The following is an 18,423-nucleotide window of genomic DNA, read 5'->3' as shown; positions in this document are numbered from 1 at the left end:
TGAAGTGGGCATTCGAGGAGTGGCGTCATTGGCTTGAAGGAGCTAAGCATCGCGTGGTGGTATTGACTGATCATAAGAACCTTACTTATCTTGAGTCTGCCAAGCACTTGAATCCTAGACAGGCCCGTTGGTCGTTATTTTTTGCTCGCTTCAATTTTGTGATTTCGTACCTTCCGGGCTCTGTCTAGGAGTTTTGTGCCTGACTCTCCGGGTTTATCTGAGCCGGCGAGTATCCTCAAGGAAGGAGTCATTGTGTCTGCCATCTCCCCTGATTTGCGGCGAGTGTTGCAAAAATTTCAGGCTAATAAACCTGATCATTGTCCGGCCGAGAAACTGTTCGTCCCTGATAGGTGGACTAGTAAAGTTATCTCTGAACTTCATTGTTCGGTGTTGGCTGGTCATCCAGGAATCTTTGGTACCAGGGAGTTAGTGGCTAGATCCTTCTGGTGGCCATCTCTGTCACGGGATGTACGTACTTTTGTGCAGTCCTGTGGGATTTGTGCTAGGGCTAAGCCCTGCTGTTCACGTGCCAGTGGGTTGCTTTTGCCCTTGCCGGTCCCGAAGAGGCCTTGGACACATATTTCGATGGATTTCATTTCTGGCCTTCCCGTTTCTCAAAAGATGTCAGTCATTTGGGTGGTCTGTGATCGCTTTTCTAAAATGGTCCATCTGGTGCCCTTGGTTAAATTGCCTTCCTCCTCTGATTTGGTGCCTTTGGTCTTCCAGCATGTGGTTCGTTTGCATGGCATTCCTGAGAATATTGTTTCTGACAGAGGTTCACAGTTTGTTTCAAGGTTCTGGCGAGCCTTTTGTGGTAGGATGGGCATTGACCTATCTTTTTCCTCGGCTTTCCATCCTCAGACCAAATGGCCAGACCGAACGAACCAATCAGACCTTGGAAACATATCTGAGATGTTTTGTTTCTGCAGACCAGGATGATTGGGTGTCCTTTTTGCCGTTGGCTGAGTTCGCCCTTAATAATCGGGCCAGCTCGGCTACCTTGGTCTCTCCATTTTTCTGCAATTCTGGGTTCCATCCTCGTTTCTCTTCAGGACAGGTTGAGTCTTCGGACTGTCCTGGTGTGGATTCTGTGGTGGACAGGTTGCAGCAGATCTGGACTCAGGTAGTGGACAATTTGACCTTGTCCCAGGAGAAGGCTCAACTTTTCGCTAATCGCAGACGCCGTGTGGGTCCCCGACTTCGTGTTGGGGATCTGGTTTGGTTATCTTCTCGTCATATTCCTATGAAGGTTTCCTCTCCTAAATTTAAACCTCGTTTTATTGGTCCGTATAGGATTTCTGAGATTCTCAATCCTGTGTCCTTTCGTCTGACCCTCCCGGACTCCTTTTCCATACATAATGTATTCCATAGGTCGTTGTTGCGGAGATACGTGGCACCTATGGTTCCATCTGTTGAGCCTCCTGCCCCTGTTTTGGTGGAGGGGGAATTGGAGTATATTGTGGAGAAAATTTTGGATTCTCGTGTCTCTAGACGGAAACTCCAGTATCTGGTTAAATGGAAGGGTTATGCTCAGGAAGATAATTCCTGGGTTTTTGCCTCTGATGTCCATGCTCCAGATCTTGTTCGTGCCTTTCATGTGGCTCATCCTGGTCAGCCTGAGGGCTCTGGTGAGGGTTCGGTGACCCCTCCTCAAGGGGGGGGTACTGTTGTGAATTCTGTGGCTGAATTTACTCCTGTGGTCACAAGTGGTACTGCACCTTCTGGGCTTCCTCCCTCAGGTGTTCTGGTGAGCTCGTTGGCTGCCTTGTTATTTAACTCCACCTGATTCTGTCTTCCTTGCTCCTTGTCAATGTTCCAGTGTTGGATCTGAGCTTCTGGATCTTTCCTGTGACCTGCTGCTCTGCTTAGATAAGTGCTTCTTTGCTTTTGTTGCTGTTTTTTCTGTCCAGCTTATCTATTCATTTTTGCTGGAAGCTCTGAGACGCAAAGGGTGTACCGCCGAGCCGTTAGTTCGGCACGGTGGGTCTTTTTGCCCCCTTTGCGTGGTTTTTTGTTTTAGGGTTTTTTGTAGACTGCAAAGTTCTCTTTGCTATCCTCACTCTATCTAGAATATCGGGCCTCACTTTGCTGAATCTATTTCATCCCTACGTTTTGTCTTTTCATCTTGCTAACAGTCATTATATGTGGGGGGCTGCCTTTTCCTTTGGGGTATTTCTCTGAGGCAAGTCAGGCTTGTATTTCTATCTTCAGGCTAGTCAGTTCCTCAGGCTGTGCCGAGTTGCATAGGTAGTGTCAGGCGCAATCCACAGCTGCCTTTAGTTGTGTTTAGGATAGGTTCAGGTATTGCGGTCTACAGAGATTCCACGTCTCAGAGCTCGTTCTATTGTTTTTGGGTTATTGTCAGATCACTGTATGTGCTCTGATTACTGGCACACTGTGTTACTGGATTGCCTACATAACAATGGGGGCTGGCTGCATTACATTCTATGGGGGCTGACTGCATTACATTCTATGGGGCTGGCTGCATTACATTCTATGGGGGCTGTGCTGCATTACATTCTATGGGGGCTGTGCTGTATTACATTCTAAGGGGGATGTGCTCTATTACATTCTATGGGGGCTGGCTGCATTACATTCTATGGGGGCTGGCTGCATTACAATCTATGGGGGCTGGCTGCATTACATTCTATGGAGCTGGCTGCATTACATTCTATGGGGGCTGGCAGCATTACATTCTATGGGGGCTGGCTGCATTACATTCCATGGGGGCGTGCTGCATTACATTCTATGGGGGCTGGCTGCATTACATTCTGTGGGGGCTGGCTGAATTACATTCTATGGGGGCTGTATTACATTCTATGTGGGAGGGCTGTATTACATTCTATGTGGGAGGGCTGTATTACATTCTATGGGCGGCTGTATTACATTCTATGGAGGGGCTGTATTACATTCTCTGGGGGCTACATTATATTCTATTGGGGGCTGTATTATATTCTATGGGGAGGTGGGATGTATTACATTCTATGGGGGGGCTGTATTACATTCTATGGGGTGCTGTATTATATTCTATGGAGGGGCTACATTATGCTCTATGAGGGGGTACCATATATTATATATGCAGGGGCTGCATTATACTATATGAGGGGGCTGCATTATATTCTCTGGGGGGTTACATTATACTCAGGGGGCTACAATATATTCTGTGGGGTGGCTGCATTATACTATGGGGTGGCATTATACTATATGTGGGCTGCATTATACTGTATCGAGGACTATGCGGAATACATTATACTATATGAAGAACTATAGGGTGCATTATACTATGGGAAGTGAATTGTACTACATGGATGACAATGGCAGGGCATTGTACTATATGGAGCACTATGAGGAATGTATTATACTATTTGGAGGACTGAGAAGTGTATTATACTATATGGAGGACTGTGGCAGTACATTATACTATATGGAGGACTGAGGAGTGTATTATACTATATGGAGGAATTACAGTGTGTTTTAATATATGGAGGACAATGAGGAGTGTATTATACTATATGGAGGACTGAGGTGCACATTATAATATATGGAGGACTATGGAGTGTATTATACTAAACAAGCAAAATGCTGCCTATTCATCGAGTGATTGGATTGTTTATGTGGGAATAGAAATCCTTGTTCTCAGCAGCACAACGCCGGTGTAAACTGTAGTTGTGCTGCTGATGACATGATACTGTATGGGGACAGATTGATCTAATTGTGATTGTTCTGTTCCCATCATTCTTTCTCAGTTGGTGTAAAGAGGCCAGGAAACAAGCAAACGATTTCACTATTGTCGATCACACTTGTTTAGCGGCCTGAGATCAGCGCATGTAAATACAGCAGAAATGCTTCGCAGGGAGACCAGGCAAGGATGATGACAGTTGTACAGTAGTGAGCACCCGGCACCTGGGAATAACGCTAACTCTACTGCTTTTCCCAGCCGCCAGAGCATTTAATTCTGGTATGTGTAATGATTTTTAGGGTTGATGTCAGCTGCATAATGTCAGCTGCCATCAATCCCTGGTGTAAATAATGGAGAGGTGTCTATCAGACACCCCCACTACTAGCTCAGACCTGGCGAGACCCAGCGACTCTGAAGAGTGGTGACGGTCGTAACAATACCGCTCTTCACAGTCGCCGAGCTCAGTGCAAGACCCGGAATATGTGAAGAGCGGTGACGTTACTGATGTCACCGCTCTTCAGAGTCACCATGTCTCGTGCTGCGCAGCAGAACCAAAAGTGGCTGTAGGCAAAGACTATGGAGCATCAGAATGAGGTTATCAACGAGATCCAGTTATGTATGTAAAGTAGCGGCTTTTCTTGGTACTGCAACTAAAAGCAATAAATAGGACTGAGCTATAATGTTGCACACAGCTGTAATCATATGTGTCATGTCACACTCCCCTCACTTCTTGTAATCTACAAGTGTACAAAGATATTTTACAGTCAGCATGTGACAAGTGGGCCTGTGTAACTTTAAATGCAATATAATCAGTGAGACATATATATAGTAAGATTGCACTTACCAAGTGTATTGGGGGACACTCGCTTGGCACGGGATTAACGTACACAGGCACTGTTCTTCCAAAAAAAACAGTCACTTTGGTTTATTAAAGACTCATAAACCGTACCAGGAACAGTCCATTACACATTCCATCAGGATATCACATTAAGTCTGCGGCAACTCAACACGCTGGTCCTCCTGACCAGTTGCCGTGGGTTACCACACAGTTCATTTAACATACGAAGCACCAACAATCAATTGTACCTTATGGGAGCTTCTGCTCCACCTGCCGACTCCTTGTCAGTCCTCTCTCTTGGGAAGGCTGCCTCACGGGGATCACCAACTTGCCAGGTCGGCACACAATATCAGTCCAGACCCGCCGAAGGACTGTAGCTTCCCCACACAGTAGCTGTCACTGGCTCTGCAGATCCCTGTCCTCACCTCGTGCTGTTCAGGGATCCGGTCCTACTCCCAGGACCTCCCAACACCCAGGTTACTCAGGATCACACAGGTGGCCTGTCCAGGTACTATTCAGGACGTCCATTCCCGGTCCGGGACCAACCAATACCCAGGCCACCAGTAGCAAAGCCCCATCATGTGCTCTTCAGGAAACCTCCTCCCAGGTTTTCCAACACAGGTAACTCACAGTGAACATGCACAGGACCTGTGACCCACACCCTGGTCACCTTATATATCCTTAACCACTCCCTGGGTGGAAGTGTGGGTGTGTGGCTAGTTTGTCCCGTCCATCTCACATAACTAGCCCTGCCAAACCTCCCATGACTATTACGCAACATGCAACATACTTAACCATGATCCCTCTGTAGGCTATTAATATCTGACCTCAGTCACTGGCTTTCCCACTCTGGCGTAGAAAATTGCACGGGAGCCCACACCATTTTTTCTGTGATTCAACCCTTTATTTTAACACCTAGAGCTCCAAAATTTGAACACACAAAATACTAACATTATTAGTGAGGAATATGTAAAAATCTAACGGATAAGAAATGGTTTACTGTATGTAAACTATGTCTCATATCCTGTCGGGTTTGGTAAGGAGTTAGCAAAAGCCGGCAATTGAATTACCGGCTTTTATGCTATCTAGCGCTGTATTAAATATAAATATATTGTGAGGCTGTGGCCTCTGATACAGCTAGGGGGCGCTGTTTGTTCTCCCCAGAATGTGCATGCAGACGGATGAAGTCCTTAGGTGTGCATGAGAGTCACAGATTTCCGGTCTGGGTTTTCCAGGTGGCTGAAGGCCACAGGTTTGTGTGTGTTTAAAAACCCTTCAGTAAAGGGTATGGGTGTGTCAGGCCGTGTCAGGTGTCTGGCCAGGTGCACGTCAGTGTCAGTCTGGGGTGTGCAGGTCTGCAGAGTGCATGGAGGCCAGCAGAGCCAGCACCCAGGGCAGCTGAATAGCCTGGCACCCGCAGCGTACACAGAGATGCAAGTCGTCTATGGTACTGGTCTCTGATGTGGACAGTCCTGTGCCCGGAGGTGGATGTCCTGTGCCCATAGGAGTCAGATGTGGACAGTCCTGTGCCCGGAGGTGGATGTCCTGTACCTGAAAGAGGACTAGCATGTGCAACGATTGCAAACAGGTGGATATGGTGCCCGGCTGCTATCTGGAGGATATCCTGAACTGTGTACGACTGTGTGAGTAAAGAGTCTGTAAAGAGACTGTGATACAGCGATGCAGGACACCCACGAGAAGTAGTCAGAGGAGGGCTGGCGTGTGTAGTGTCTGCAACATATGAGGCTGTGTGTATGGAGACGTATAGAGACTGTGAAATGGCGTGCGGTTGCCCAGGGAAACTGGACAAGGGAAGTCTGGCCTGTTTAGGGACCGCAAATCTAAAGCCATGTGATATGTATTACTTTGGACTGGTGTAAACTGTTCATTGAAGTTATATGCATTTATGTGAAGTGGACTTTAATGCTGTGAAGAAACACATTAAAAGAGACTATTGTGTTTGAATTTGTGGGTCACTGCTTCTTCACTGCGTTCAAAGCTACTGCAGCTTTACAATATATATATATGTGTGTGTCAATGAAATATATACTGTATATACCTATTTTGTGTGTAGATATTTATTTTATCTATTCTATTCTATTCTAACCTGTCAGTGTGATTTTACTATACACCGCACTGAATTACCGGCTTTTCTATAGGACAAGTCACACTGTTGGTCCGTGTGTAATCCGTATTTTTCTCGCCCCCATAGACTTTCATTGGCATATTTTTGGAGGAATACGCTGACAATCGCAGCATGATGTGATTTTCTCAGCCCATTAAATACGGCAGAGAAATATATGGCTGATGGAAGCTGTCCCATAGAGAAACATTGGTCCGAGTGCAATGCCTTGTTTTTGCACCTCTCCCTCGCCCGTATTTCTCTCTAGTGTGACCCCGGTCTTAGGCTGTTTTTTTAGACTGGTTTCATACTTGCGTGTGGCTGGTTTGCGTATGGCTGCATAGTTCCTCCCTTAAGATCCACCTACACACCGCCTACTTCTGCATACATCCTGCGCTGTCCTGCGTACCTATCTTTAACATTTGGTACGCAGGAACATGCGTTGTATGCAAATGCGTCCGCATGCGGCATTTAGACGTGCCCGACGACCGCATGGGAACTCATATAACAAGTGTCCCTGCATACCCAATGTTAAAGATAGGTACGCAGGACGACACAGGACGCATGCGGAAGTAGAAATGGCATAGGCGGAGCTTAAGGGAGGAACTACGCAGCCATACGCAGACCAGCCACACGCAAGTGTGAACTTAGCCTTATGTTGCCTATGAAGATGATCTTAACTTTAGGTGAGGAGCCTAAATGTCAATTTATATTATGTGAATAAGGCCGGGTTCACATTGCGTCCTGGCAGTGCGTTAGATGGACTACATTACACCGCGGCATAAACGCGGTGTAACGTAGTCCGTTAAGGCCGCCATTGACTGCAATGTCAGACGCATCGCTAGCGCACATTGTTATGACACGTGAGTCCGGTGCCCAATCAGCGCTGGTGCCCCTGTCTCTGCCTTCTGTCGAATTGAACCTGAAGAGGAAGTTAGGGCTGTCATTGATCTCTGACTTCCTCTTCATGTTCAATACGACAAAAGGCAGGGACACTGACATCAGCGCTGATTGGGCACCGGGCTCACGTGTCACAGCAACAGCATGAGAGTCCCGGGAGAGCCAGTGCCACACCACTGGAATGGCGCAAGCACAGGAGATGAGTTTTAACAGAGCTGAGCATGGGGTATAACAAGGGGTTGTCCAAGTACTGTACAACTTCTTTAACTAAAGTTACTTTATTAGGTGACAAATATTTTGATTGCTAATATCTCCGCAACGAAGAGCCAAAATGAAAAACAAACCAAAAATTTGGTGAAAGGTCCAAATGCAATCTTGTATTGAAAATACCTCCTTATCCAGATAAATGATTACTCACAGTCTATTGGGGCCTACCTAGGTTGCTATTGCACAGTAATGGAAGAGGAGGATGTGCAGTAAACACATAGCCCTTCGGGCTACGTCTCCTTGCTACTGGTGAGTGCATACTCTGGACATGCACACTTCACTCGACCAACCAAGAAGGAAATTTGAGTAAATGGGGAACAAGAAGAATGAAAATAATGGATTTGAAGGTATAAGATATTGCAAGCAGTATGCATACTTTCCATACTTTAATTTTTTGCTGTACCCGAGCTTATAAATAAAAATGAGACAACCCATGTAACGAAAAAATCTTGTTCACATGCCCAGTGTACCAGTAATAATTTTCTATTAAGTAAAAGGTTGGGTAATCCAAGAGGAATATGGAGGAGGCGAGATACTTGACATGACTTGACATGCTGCTTTGTGCTGTAGAGCTAAGGAGATGAGTCTCTACAGTCATTATTTAGACAATGGTATTGCACTTAGCAAATGACCCTGTAGCTCCATGCATAGAGTAATAATTATGTGCATGGTTTTACAATGATTACTTAGTAAGGTTGGGAAGAAAATCTGGTCAGGTGGAAACTAATGGCTACCTTAGTCTCAATGAATGAAGTCTACTATAGATAATAGTAAAAGTATGGTTTTAACATATAATAAGGAGAAATTAGTGGCATCTCAGGTTGATTGGTCTATGTTGTATAAGACACACAGGGCTTCTCTTTAGCGCATTGAAGGCTATGCTACATGTAAGGCTGGTCTTATGGTCACACAGGGTACATCACCGATCGCTGCTGACGGGAGTGCAACAGGTTCTAATGGCACTTGAGGCTTATGGCCCTGATCACAAACTTGATGCCCTAAACCTATGGTAAGGCAAATGCATGAGATTGTACTACATTCCTTACTTTACGGATTGGGGAGTATTTGAAAGTATTATTTAAGCACCTAAGGCTATGTTTCCACGGTCAGTATTGGCTGAGGATTGGATTCTGCATACAGCCACAGCGTCCAATCCGCAGTTGCCAGATGTTACAGCATGGTGGAGGGGATTTCATGAAATTCCATCTCCACTATGCACGCATGGATGCCTCCAGCTTCCCTGCGTAACCGGACATGCGGTGCGTCTTTCCAGACCGCAGCATGTCAATTTATCTTGCGGAGAGGCTCAGGCTCTGCAAGATTTATATCACCATCCTATGTATAAGACGCGGTGATTCAGCATGGTTCAATTTATACTGACTCTTTTCCAAAAAACCTGTTTATCATTTTGCTCAATTTCTCCTTTTCTACAGGAAGTCTGTTTATATATATATCTTTTTCTAGTAGTAAAACATCCCTTCCCGCATTGTAACAGCTGTTGTCCTTGAGATCAGAGCTTAGACACCACAACATCTTACCAAACTCTCTTTAAGGGAATCTGTCACCGGGGTTTTGCTGCCCCATCTGAGAGAAGTCTGATATAGGGACATATTCCCTGATTACAGAGATGTATTACTGGGTTGGTTGCTGCTGTTTTGATAAAATCCCTGTTTTATCTGCTGCAGATCTAGCAGTTCTCTGAATGCTTATACAGAGATAACCCCACCCACACCTCTGATTGGCAGCTTTCTGTGTACACTCTGCTTTGGCAGAAAGCTGCCAATCAGGGAAGGAGGCGTTGTTGGACTGTATGTCAGCAGGTTCTCTGGTAATAATCTCCTGCTGATAAAACAGTGATTTTTCTAAAAACTCCAGAAAATAGCAGAGAAAGAGGCCCATGACTGGAATCAGTATCTCTGTTTTTTTGTCTCGACTTATGCTGATCTTAGATTAGACAGCAAAAACCTAGTGACAGATTCCTTATAATTCAGAAATAGAATATGCTCTTTTAGTATTCACAACTATGTTGCCTTTTGATCTAGACTCTCTCTATCCTTCTGCATAAATTACCTATGCAAAAATGGAGCAATTTTATTGTTAGGACCTTGCTTAGACCTAAAACAAATGCTCAAGTAAACTTTTTTTCTTTCAACTTCAGCATCGGGAAAACTCATACCTTATAATACAAATTTGCATTGTTGCTATTGATGTACAAAAATAACTTGAGAACTTGAAGAAAAAAAAATAAAAATTGAAGTCCCATAGAAAATTGTTTGCAAGCACATGCCCTGGCCTTGGAGACCCGAATATCAGACATTACCTGGTTGGCAGACAAACTTGTATAAATTGAATTTGTATATGAAATGTGTCTTCAATGAAGAAAGGATTTAAAGGTGCACTTGATTGCAATGCAAATTCGCTAAGTAAATTTTCCAGACTTTGATGAAGAGGAAAGACGGCAACAAAAATCCATGAAATTGAAATGGAATAGATGATGTGAATATTCTCTCGTGCTTTCATGACTAGACCTCTATTACTCCTAGCAGCGTGATTACCCTGCGGTATAACGTGTCTCAGGTTTGCTCTCAAACCTCATCTCGTGAGCATGATCTCTCAGTGTTTGATTCGCCCACGTGTCCCCCTCAGGCTTTTGGCTCCATTTGCTCTCCCCTAGGCTTTGACTTTTCCCTTGTGAGGACCTTCAGACACTGTGTCCTCCCTACGTTCTCTCCTTCAGGCACTGTTCTGTGAGTTTACCCTTTACAAGCCGCCCCCACCCAGTGCGCCTCTCAATCTGAAGAGCTGTCACACGTCTCCTTACCTTCCCCACATATAGTGGTTCTGTCCCTGTGTATTCCTCCACAACAAAGAACTGATTCCACACCCAGCCGCGCTTCACCCGTCCGGACACCTCTAACGACAATCCTGTCTCCATGGAAACCATTCCCAAGAGCTTCGAGCTGCAGAAAATCAGCACCACAGTCCAGGCAAAGCCTTGTGCAGCCATCCCAAGTCCACAGGATCCTTGGGGCGTCACATCACGCAGGGGGCATAGGTACACAAGGAGTCGTAATGGCACAAGAGAACTTCATTCTTCTTTTACTAGTTTGCAGACATTCTCTCAAGACATTTTCCAAGTACGTGAAACCACTTGCTGTCAAAATAAGTCAACGATATCCCAGGGTGGACTAGGAGGCACCTAAGTGCAATTCAATGGACTGTTTAAGTAGGGCCGGTGTGGCCTTCTATTATTATGCCGTGATTTATACTTTATCGGCTCATATAGGGTTCTGCATGTATTGGATGAGGTTTATACGTAGGTGCAAACACACTTTATTCTCATCCAAAAATACCATGCTGGCTTCGGATACCATTGATTTTCTGCCGCACAGTGGAGATCTTCATTGTGCATTTGCGCCCAGTAGGCACGTATGATCTCGGACTACAATACACAAATGATAATGAACTTATTCAGGTACTGTAATAAACTCGCACTTCAAGCTGTCTTTTGCTGTAGTGTAATGGACTTGAGTTCCTCTTTTGAACAGCTAAACCCAGCTGTTCTTTAATATAACGTTCCTCTATACAATACAATGCTGGAATATGCTGTGCAGTATTAAAAGACACTCAGCTGGTGTGTACAATACTTGGAGGTAATTAAGATATCTCAGGAAAACCAGATTGCATTAATATGGTAGGCACAGCTGTTTCGGAATATACCGTGATGCAAAATACAATTTAGTAGGATATATAATGGATTCATATGGTGATATGCAACACGCTGGACTATGCTACCATGTATGAAAAATTGTAGTCATAAAGAAATCTATATTAGGGGATATAGTCCCTTTTTACCTACAGTGGATTGTTGCCAACATAGTATCGTAATGTATATATAATACATAATAAAATATATCTGTAGCTATGCTGGTCATTGAAAAGAAGGCTCAAAAACTGAGGATCCTTGACATTGAAGGTAATGTGCCAAAAATCTTTAAAAAATCGTTAGATGATGGGAATATCATCGGCCCGGGCTCATTTGGAACAAGGTGGGTCACTTTTTCAACTCTTAGTACACTGAAGTGAAAAACATGTATGACTTGTCAAGCTTTGACTGTGTGGGTCTCTGTTGAAGTTTTCTGTTGAATCATCCAGTTTGCTTCCTTTTAAGCCGGTTTAGAACCGTACCACGCGATGCTTGTCTCACTGTAGAGATGGAGACATCAATGTCCTTTTCATCTTCTTGGCCCAAAAGAAGACAGCGGGAAGACCTGTCCGTGGTGCTGAATTTCTATTCATATGTTCTGGTAGCCGTTCAGCAGTCTGAGACCTGATGAGAGAAAGAAATACGGATATTTTGTCTGTGATATCATTTAGTTTGGGTCAGGATACAACATCAGTTGAGGTTTCTTCACATCAGTTCTAATTAAAATCGTGTAAATGTATATGAAGAAACATGCAATTCTTGCATCTACTGTTACTTTTATTACGGAAATTTTAATTGGATGTAACAATAAAAATATCCAGATTTTTTATTCGACCAGCATAAAAATACATTTTTCACAAAAGATAATAAAACAAGTCCAGATGCTCACATTTAAACACATATGCCATACATTCTACATTTGTAGCGTCTGCTTTGTCGACCAAATAAAATATGTTAAGTGGGCAATATGGAGGGATTTTACGCCTCACCGACAAGCACCCCATAAATGTCGAGGCTAACTGTAAGGAATACAAAAGTCATAGGTGGGTGATTGAATTACTGACCAGAATAAAAGGCTTCCACCCAAAGGACCCATTTACTTGATATACCCCTGTGAAAACAAACTTTATAGGAGCATAGAGGGGGAGATTTGTTAAAAGAGTTGTCCACTACTTGGAAAACGCCTTCTTAAATTATGTATTTCCCAGTGTAAAATAAAAATAGCAAATACTCACCTGGCGCCATTTATGCAATGTGAGTGCTGCAGCCAATCAGCGGCTGCAAACAGGCTGCTTTGATAGCACTTCCCTCAGTCAAAGCTTGGACGTGAGACTTGCAGCTCATTGATGGCCACTGATTGGCAGCAGCGTTCATGAGTTATAACCGACTCTGATATTGCTGAATGAGGTCGTTGTGGGAGTTGATTCTCTGTTTATTTTATTTGACACTGGAGAATATAGTATTTAAGAAGGGGTTTCCAAGTAATGGATTACCCCTGAAGGCTAAATGCACCAGAAGACCGGCCCATTTTGCACCAAGAAAAAGTCATTTATGATTTGTACTATATTTATTATGTGTTTTTTATGTTTTCTGCAGATTGTCTGAAAAGTGGTGTTGCCTCACATGTGTGGCCTAAATTAAACATTTTACACCAAAAAATGCAGGAAAATTTGTGTTCAAATTTTTGGCACAAATGTAAGCTAACGAATAGGTGGTATGAACTTAGATTAGGCAGGCTATCGATGCACCCCACTTTTTGGATAGCATTCACCACTTTGATAGAGTTGGTGCATTTTAAGATTGTCTAGTCTAATGGTACATTTACACAAACAGCATTCACACCATTACATGAGTGCAAATTCATGACATACAAGACATATGGTGCTCATTTACCATCCTATTTACATAGGAGGAAGAACAAGAAGGGGGACAGAGCAATTGCTAATACAAGTGTCCTGTTCCCATACTGTTTTGTGTCTGTCAATGTGCTGCCAGATTATTTTTTTGATGGCATAAATGATCCAACCAACTGACAAACATTCTGCTTGTTTGTTGAGCCATTATCATGTTATGCGGTCCATTGTGTTCCTAGAAATGATCATTTGACGATTATTGGCTCATCTAAGTGCATCATTAGTTTGCAGTGTCTAAAAGTTAGACGGTATTAATAAATATGCCACACAGTGTTTAATCCGACATATAACGTATAGTTTTGTCATATGCTCCCTTCCTAACTTTGATGCAGGAACTGAGCCCACATATTTGCCAGGAGATGATGGCTGTGTTATTCAACTATTTTCTGCCTCTTCACTTGGGGTGTGCTGTTCTATCAGTTCACTGGCTCACCTTCAAAGCAATAGCGGGACGTCGATGGGTTGCCATTACAGCTGGGTGTCTGATAAAGGTCTCCGTGATCATAATGACTGTGCTCCTAAAAGTAACAGCCATAGGCTGGATTTCATACAAAAGTGTGATTTATTTTACTATACACAGCAGTAGTCGTCAGATTGCAGGTTCACATTCCCTGATGGGACTACAAAAGTCAGTGAAAAATCATATATGATCTATAAGTTTCGAATCAGGCATTTTTCCCCAAGAAAATATGTACAAAGCTACAGATTTATGATATTGCTAGATTGGTAAAAGTCTGATCTAACAAAGTAAAATAATTAATTAACCCACTTGGTAAATGGCAAAGTGAGAAAAAAAAAATTTCCAAACCTGAAAAAAATGCAATCAGAGGCGATCAAAACATCATTTCTACCCCAAAATCACAACCAAAACTGCATCCAAGACTTCTCCCATGCTTCCCCTATTCTCTGGAATTCTCTATCCCAACACATCCGGCTTTCGCCTACCATAGAAACCTTCAAAAAGAACCCGAAGACCCACCTCTTCCGACAAGCCTACAGCCTACAGCCTGCAGTGATCCCCAACCTACTGAACCGCCGCACGACCAGCTCTACCCTCTCCTAGTGTATCCTCACCCATCCCCTGCAGACTGTGAGCCCTCACGGGCCGGGTCCTCCGTCCTTCTGTACTCCTTAGTGCCTTGTTTTACTTATGTTTATTGTACTTGTCTATATTTGCCCCGTTCACATGTAAAGCGCCATGGAATAAATGGCGCTATAAAAATGTATAATAATAATAAAATTGTATTAACCCCTTAATGACAGCCAATACATCTTTTAACTGACCTGATGTATAAGAGAATAACCTCCCCATACAGGTGACAATCCAGCAGCTGTCGGTTGTGCACTATAGCTGACAACTTGGTGCATCAGCCACGATCAGTGTTTGCACCATCCAAATCTGTTTAACCCCTTAGATGCTGCTGTCAATAGTGACTACATCATTATAAATGATTAACAGAGAGTGGGGGCTTCCTATTTAACCAAATTGGTGCCCTCAGATCTTGATTTTGTGGTCCTGATGTTTGCCATGGCAATTCATGACCAAATAGCGGCCTTAGACTCTGATTGCTGTAGCAATCTGTTCAGAAGTTAGAGACATTTAGGTGGTAAAAATGCACATTTTCATTCCTATCATGACACTTTGCATTAATTCTTGTAAAGCACCTGAAGAGTTAATAAACTACCTGACTGCAGTTTTTGATATGTCAGGGGGTGCTGTTTTTAAAATGGTATCACGTTTGGGGGTTTCCCAATATATGAGACCTCTAAAGTCACTTCAAACATGGATAAGTCTCTAAAAAAATACATTTTGTAAATTTCCTTGAAAAAATGAAAAATTGCTGCTACATTTTTAATCCTCCTAAAATGCTAAAAAAATAAAATAACATTTTACAAATGGTGCTGATGTAAAGCAGACGTATTAATGGTTTGCTGTGGTATGACCATCTGGATTAAAGAGATAATCATTCAAATTTTGAAAATTGCTAATTTTTTAACATTTCTCTCAAATTTTTGATTTTTTTTATAAATAAACACAAAACATATTGACCTAAATTTACCATTATCATAAAGTATAATGTGTCACGAAAAAACAATCTCAAAATCACTGGGCTTTGTTGAAGTGTTGCAGAGTTATTACCACATAAAGTGACACTGGTCAGAGTTCAAAAATGTGGCTCCGTCACTAAGGGGTTAATAAAAACCTCAGCTCAGAGTGCAAACACCAGCCCTCACAAAGCCCTATTACCAGAAAAATGACAACGTCACGGGTCTTGGAAAATGGTGACAAACGTAAAAAGGAATGTCACCATTTTAATAAAAAGTAAACCATGTATGTTTGGTATCACTGTAATCATACTGACCTGGAGAATCGCAATTTAAGGTCATTTTTACCATATAATGAAGGCTGTAAAAAAACCAAAAACAATTGCAGAGGTTTTTTCGTAGTTTTTCCACACTTGGAATTTTTTCCCCACTTTCCAGTAAATGGAATGGTGTCATTCAGAAGTACCCGGCTAGTCTTCTCGCTGCTCCCGATGTCTATGAACCAGGTAGATGGAATGCCCCACTCAGAGCCACCGAGCTCACTGATTGGCTGCTTCGCTGTCAATATGATGTCAGTGCCGAAGCCAAAACCATACACCGAGAGCAGCGACAAGACTCACAGATGGACCCCGAGGAAGGTGACTACTGAGCGGTTTGTTTCTGTAGTGTAACACGTGGTCAGGGATTAACATTTACTGAAAATGAAAAACCCCTTGGCTAGTGGCTTTCTAGGTGCGCAAAAACATAATAATGACAGCAGGTTCGACAATTGGAGCCCAATATCAGTTCTGAGAATTGAGGGAGGGTCTCATCCATATTTTACTTGTGTTTTTCCCCTTATCTGCAAAGTTGGTGGACTGGAGTGCTGCGGTGCAGGGAAATATTGTAGAGCTGGTATTACAGCTTCATTCCTCCTATTATTAGCGGAGGACCCCATCGTCATTCCCCCATCCATCAGGCAGTGATAACATATGCTAGTGATATGCAATCACTCCTAGGAGAAAACCCTTTTAAAGATGTATTAAATTGGAATATTACAGTTTTTAGAACTGTGACACTATACATTAATAGCATATTATAATAAAACAGCAGCAATTCTGGCAAGTATAAAATATAAGTTATGTATAAGGTTACTTCTTCAAGGAGTTTTCATTCATTATCTATCCAGCAGTAGCATCTTTAGTACCTGCACCTGCTGTTTAGTCATGTTCTAGCTCCCCAATGTAGACCTGGATAGATATTTTAGGTAATTCAATTAACTCTTCATATGCACTAAAAATATAATGGCATGGAATTGCAGATACCATGTTTCTCTGCATTACTATTCCTCTAAGCCTACTTGTACTGTAGACGCAATACTCTATGTTTGGCTGAGCTCTACTGTACATCATGTTGACAATAAAAATTACATCCCAGTCTCTGTTTCACACAGACTCCTGTCAGAATGACTGCGAGTCAATGATCAGGACAAATTGAATACATCCAGACCGTATCAATATTTATTTCATTCCACAAATGGGGATGACGTGTGGCAACCCGACAAAATAAAAGATTGACTAACTCTCTATTGAACCTAGTTAAATGGAATTCATGAGGATGGAAGCTCAAAGTCAAATACCCTAACACACAAACACACGCAAACACCCTACACTAACACACACCATCACACACCCTACAGTAACACACAAAATGCACTAATACACACACACACATATGCTGTACTAACACACAAACACAGACACATACAAACCCTGCCCTAAGGCACCAACACATACACCTGCACTAGCACACCCTACACTAACATACACTATCACACACACCCTACAGTAACGCACAAAATGCACATATACACACACCCTGCACTAATATACACACACTCCATACTCTATGAAAATAAAGATCAGAGCACAAATTGTATAATAAATTACTGACAACAAACAAAAACATTCAGTGTGTCGGTATGACAAAAAACTCCCATAATTATACAAAAAATTTGAAAAATGGAGTCAAGAGAAATGTTAAATGAAAAAGAAAATAATGTATTAAATATAGTTAAGCAATAAGAAGTATATCTAAAAGGTATCAATGTATATAGATACACATACATTTCAAATGAGTGTCAGAAAAATTAAGGACACCTGTAAAAACTGTCTAAAGAACAACACTGATAAATATGAATATTCGACCAGAGGAATCCAGTTCTTTGAAAAAAAAAGACCATGGAATAAAGTGTGTATACATCTTTAAGAGCACGTAGTAAATTGGTTAATCAAAGACAGATCCTCACCCATCATGGTCGCAGACTCGCAGTGTGTCAAAGGACTTCCAGCCCCTACACGCGTTTCGCGTAAACTTCTTCGGGGAGCCATCAATGATGTTTGCACATTTGTTCCATGGTTTATTTTTTCAAAGAACTAGATTCCTCTGGTCGGATATTCATATTTATCAGTGTTGCTCTTTGGACAGTTTTTACCTGTGTCCTTCATTTTTCTGATACTCATTTGAAATGTATGTGTATCTATATATATTGATTCCTTTTAGATATACTTCTTATTTTTTTAACTATATTTAATAAATTATTTTATTTTTTCATTTGACATATCTCTTGACTCCATTTTTCACATTTTTTGTATAATTATGGGAGTTTTTTGTCATACCGACACACTGAATGTTTTTGTTTGTACTAACACACAAACACAGACACACAATAAGACACCAACACACACTCCTGCACTAAGGGTACCGTCACACAGTGCAATTTTGATCGCTACGACGGCACGATTTGTGACGTTACATCGTCGCTTAATTATCGCTCCACTGCAGTCACACTTCACGATGTACGGCGCTGGAGCGATAATTTCATGACGTATTTGCGATGTAGAAGTCGTATGGGACAGTCGTACGGTCGTGTCACACAAGACGATTCAGAGCAAATTTTGCATAATCTGTGCG

At 42.6% G+C, this 18,423-nt stretch overlaps 1 protein-coding gene across 1 annotated transcript in view; it reads right to left on the bottom strand.

Annotated features, from left to right (window-relative positions):
• Window positions 1-18,423, bottom strand: part of CDH22 (cadherin 22) — a 628,328-nt gene that overhangs the window by 311,360 nt on the left and 298,545 nt on the right. Inside the window, exon 2 of the mRNA XM_069752190.1 lies at window positions 10,628-12,136. Within this exon, the coding sequence (XP_069608291.1) occupies window positions 10,628-10,813 (186 nt within the window). The 5' untranslated portion in view covers window positions 10,814-12,136. The remainder of the gene's footprint in view (window positions 1-10,627; window positions 12,137-18,423) is intronic.

This window comes from Ranitomeya imitator, chromosome 2 (assembly GCF_032444005.1).
Source record: "Ranitomeya imitator isolate aRanImi1 chromosome 2, aRanImi1.pri, whole genome shotgun sequence".
Classification (NCBI taxonomy): Eukaryota; Metazoa; Chordata; class Amphibia; order Anura; family Dendrobatidae; genus Ranitomeya; species Ranitomeya imitator.
Note: the sequence above shows the minus strand (reverse complement) of the source record. Positions and strands in the feature narration are given on the sequence as shown.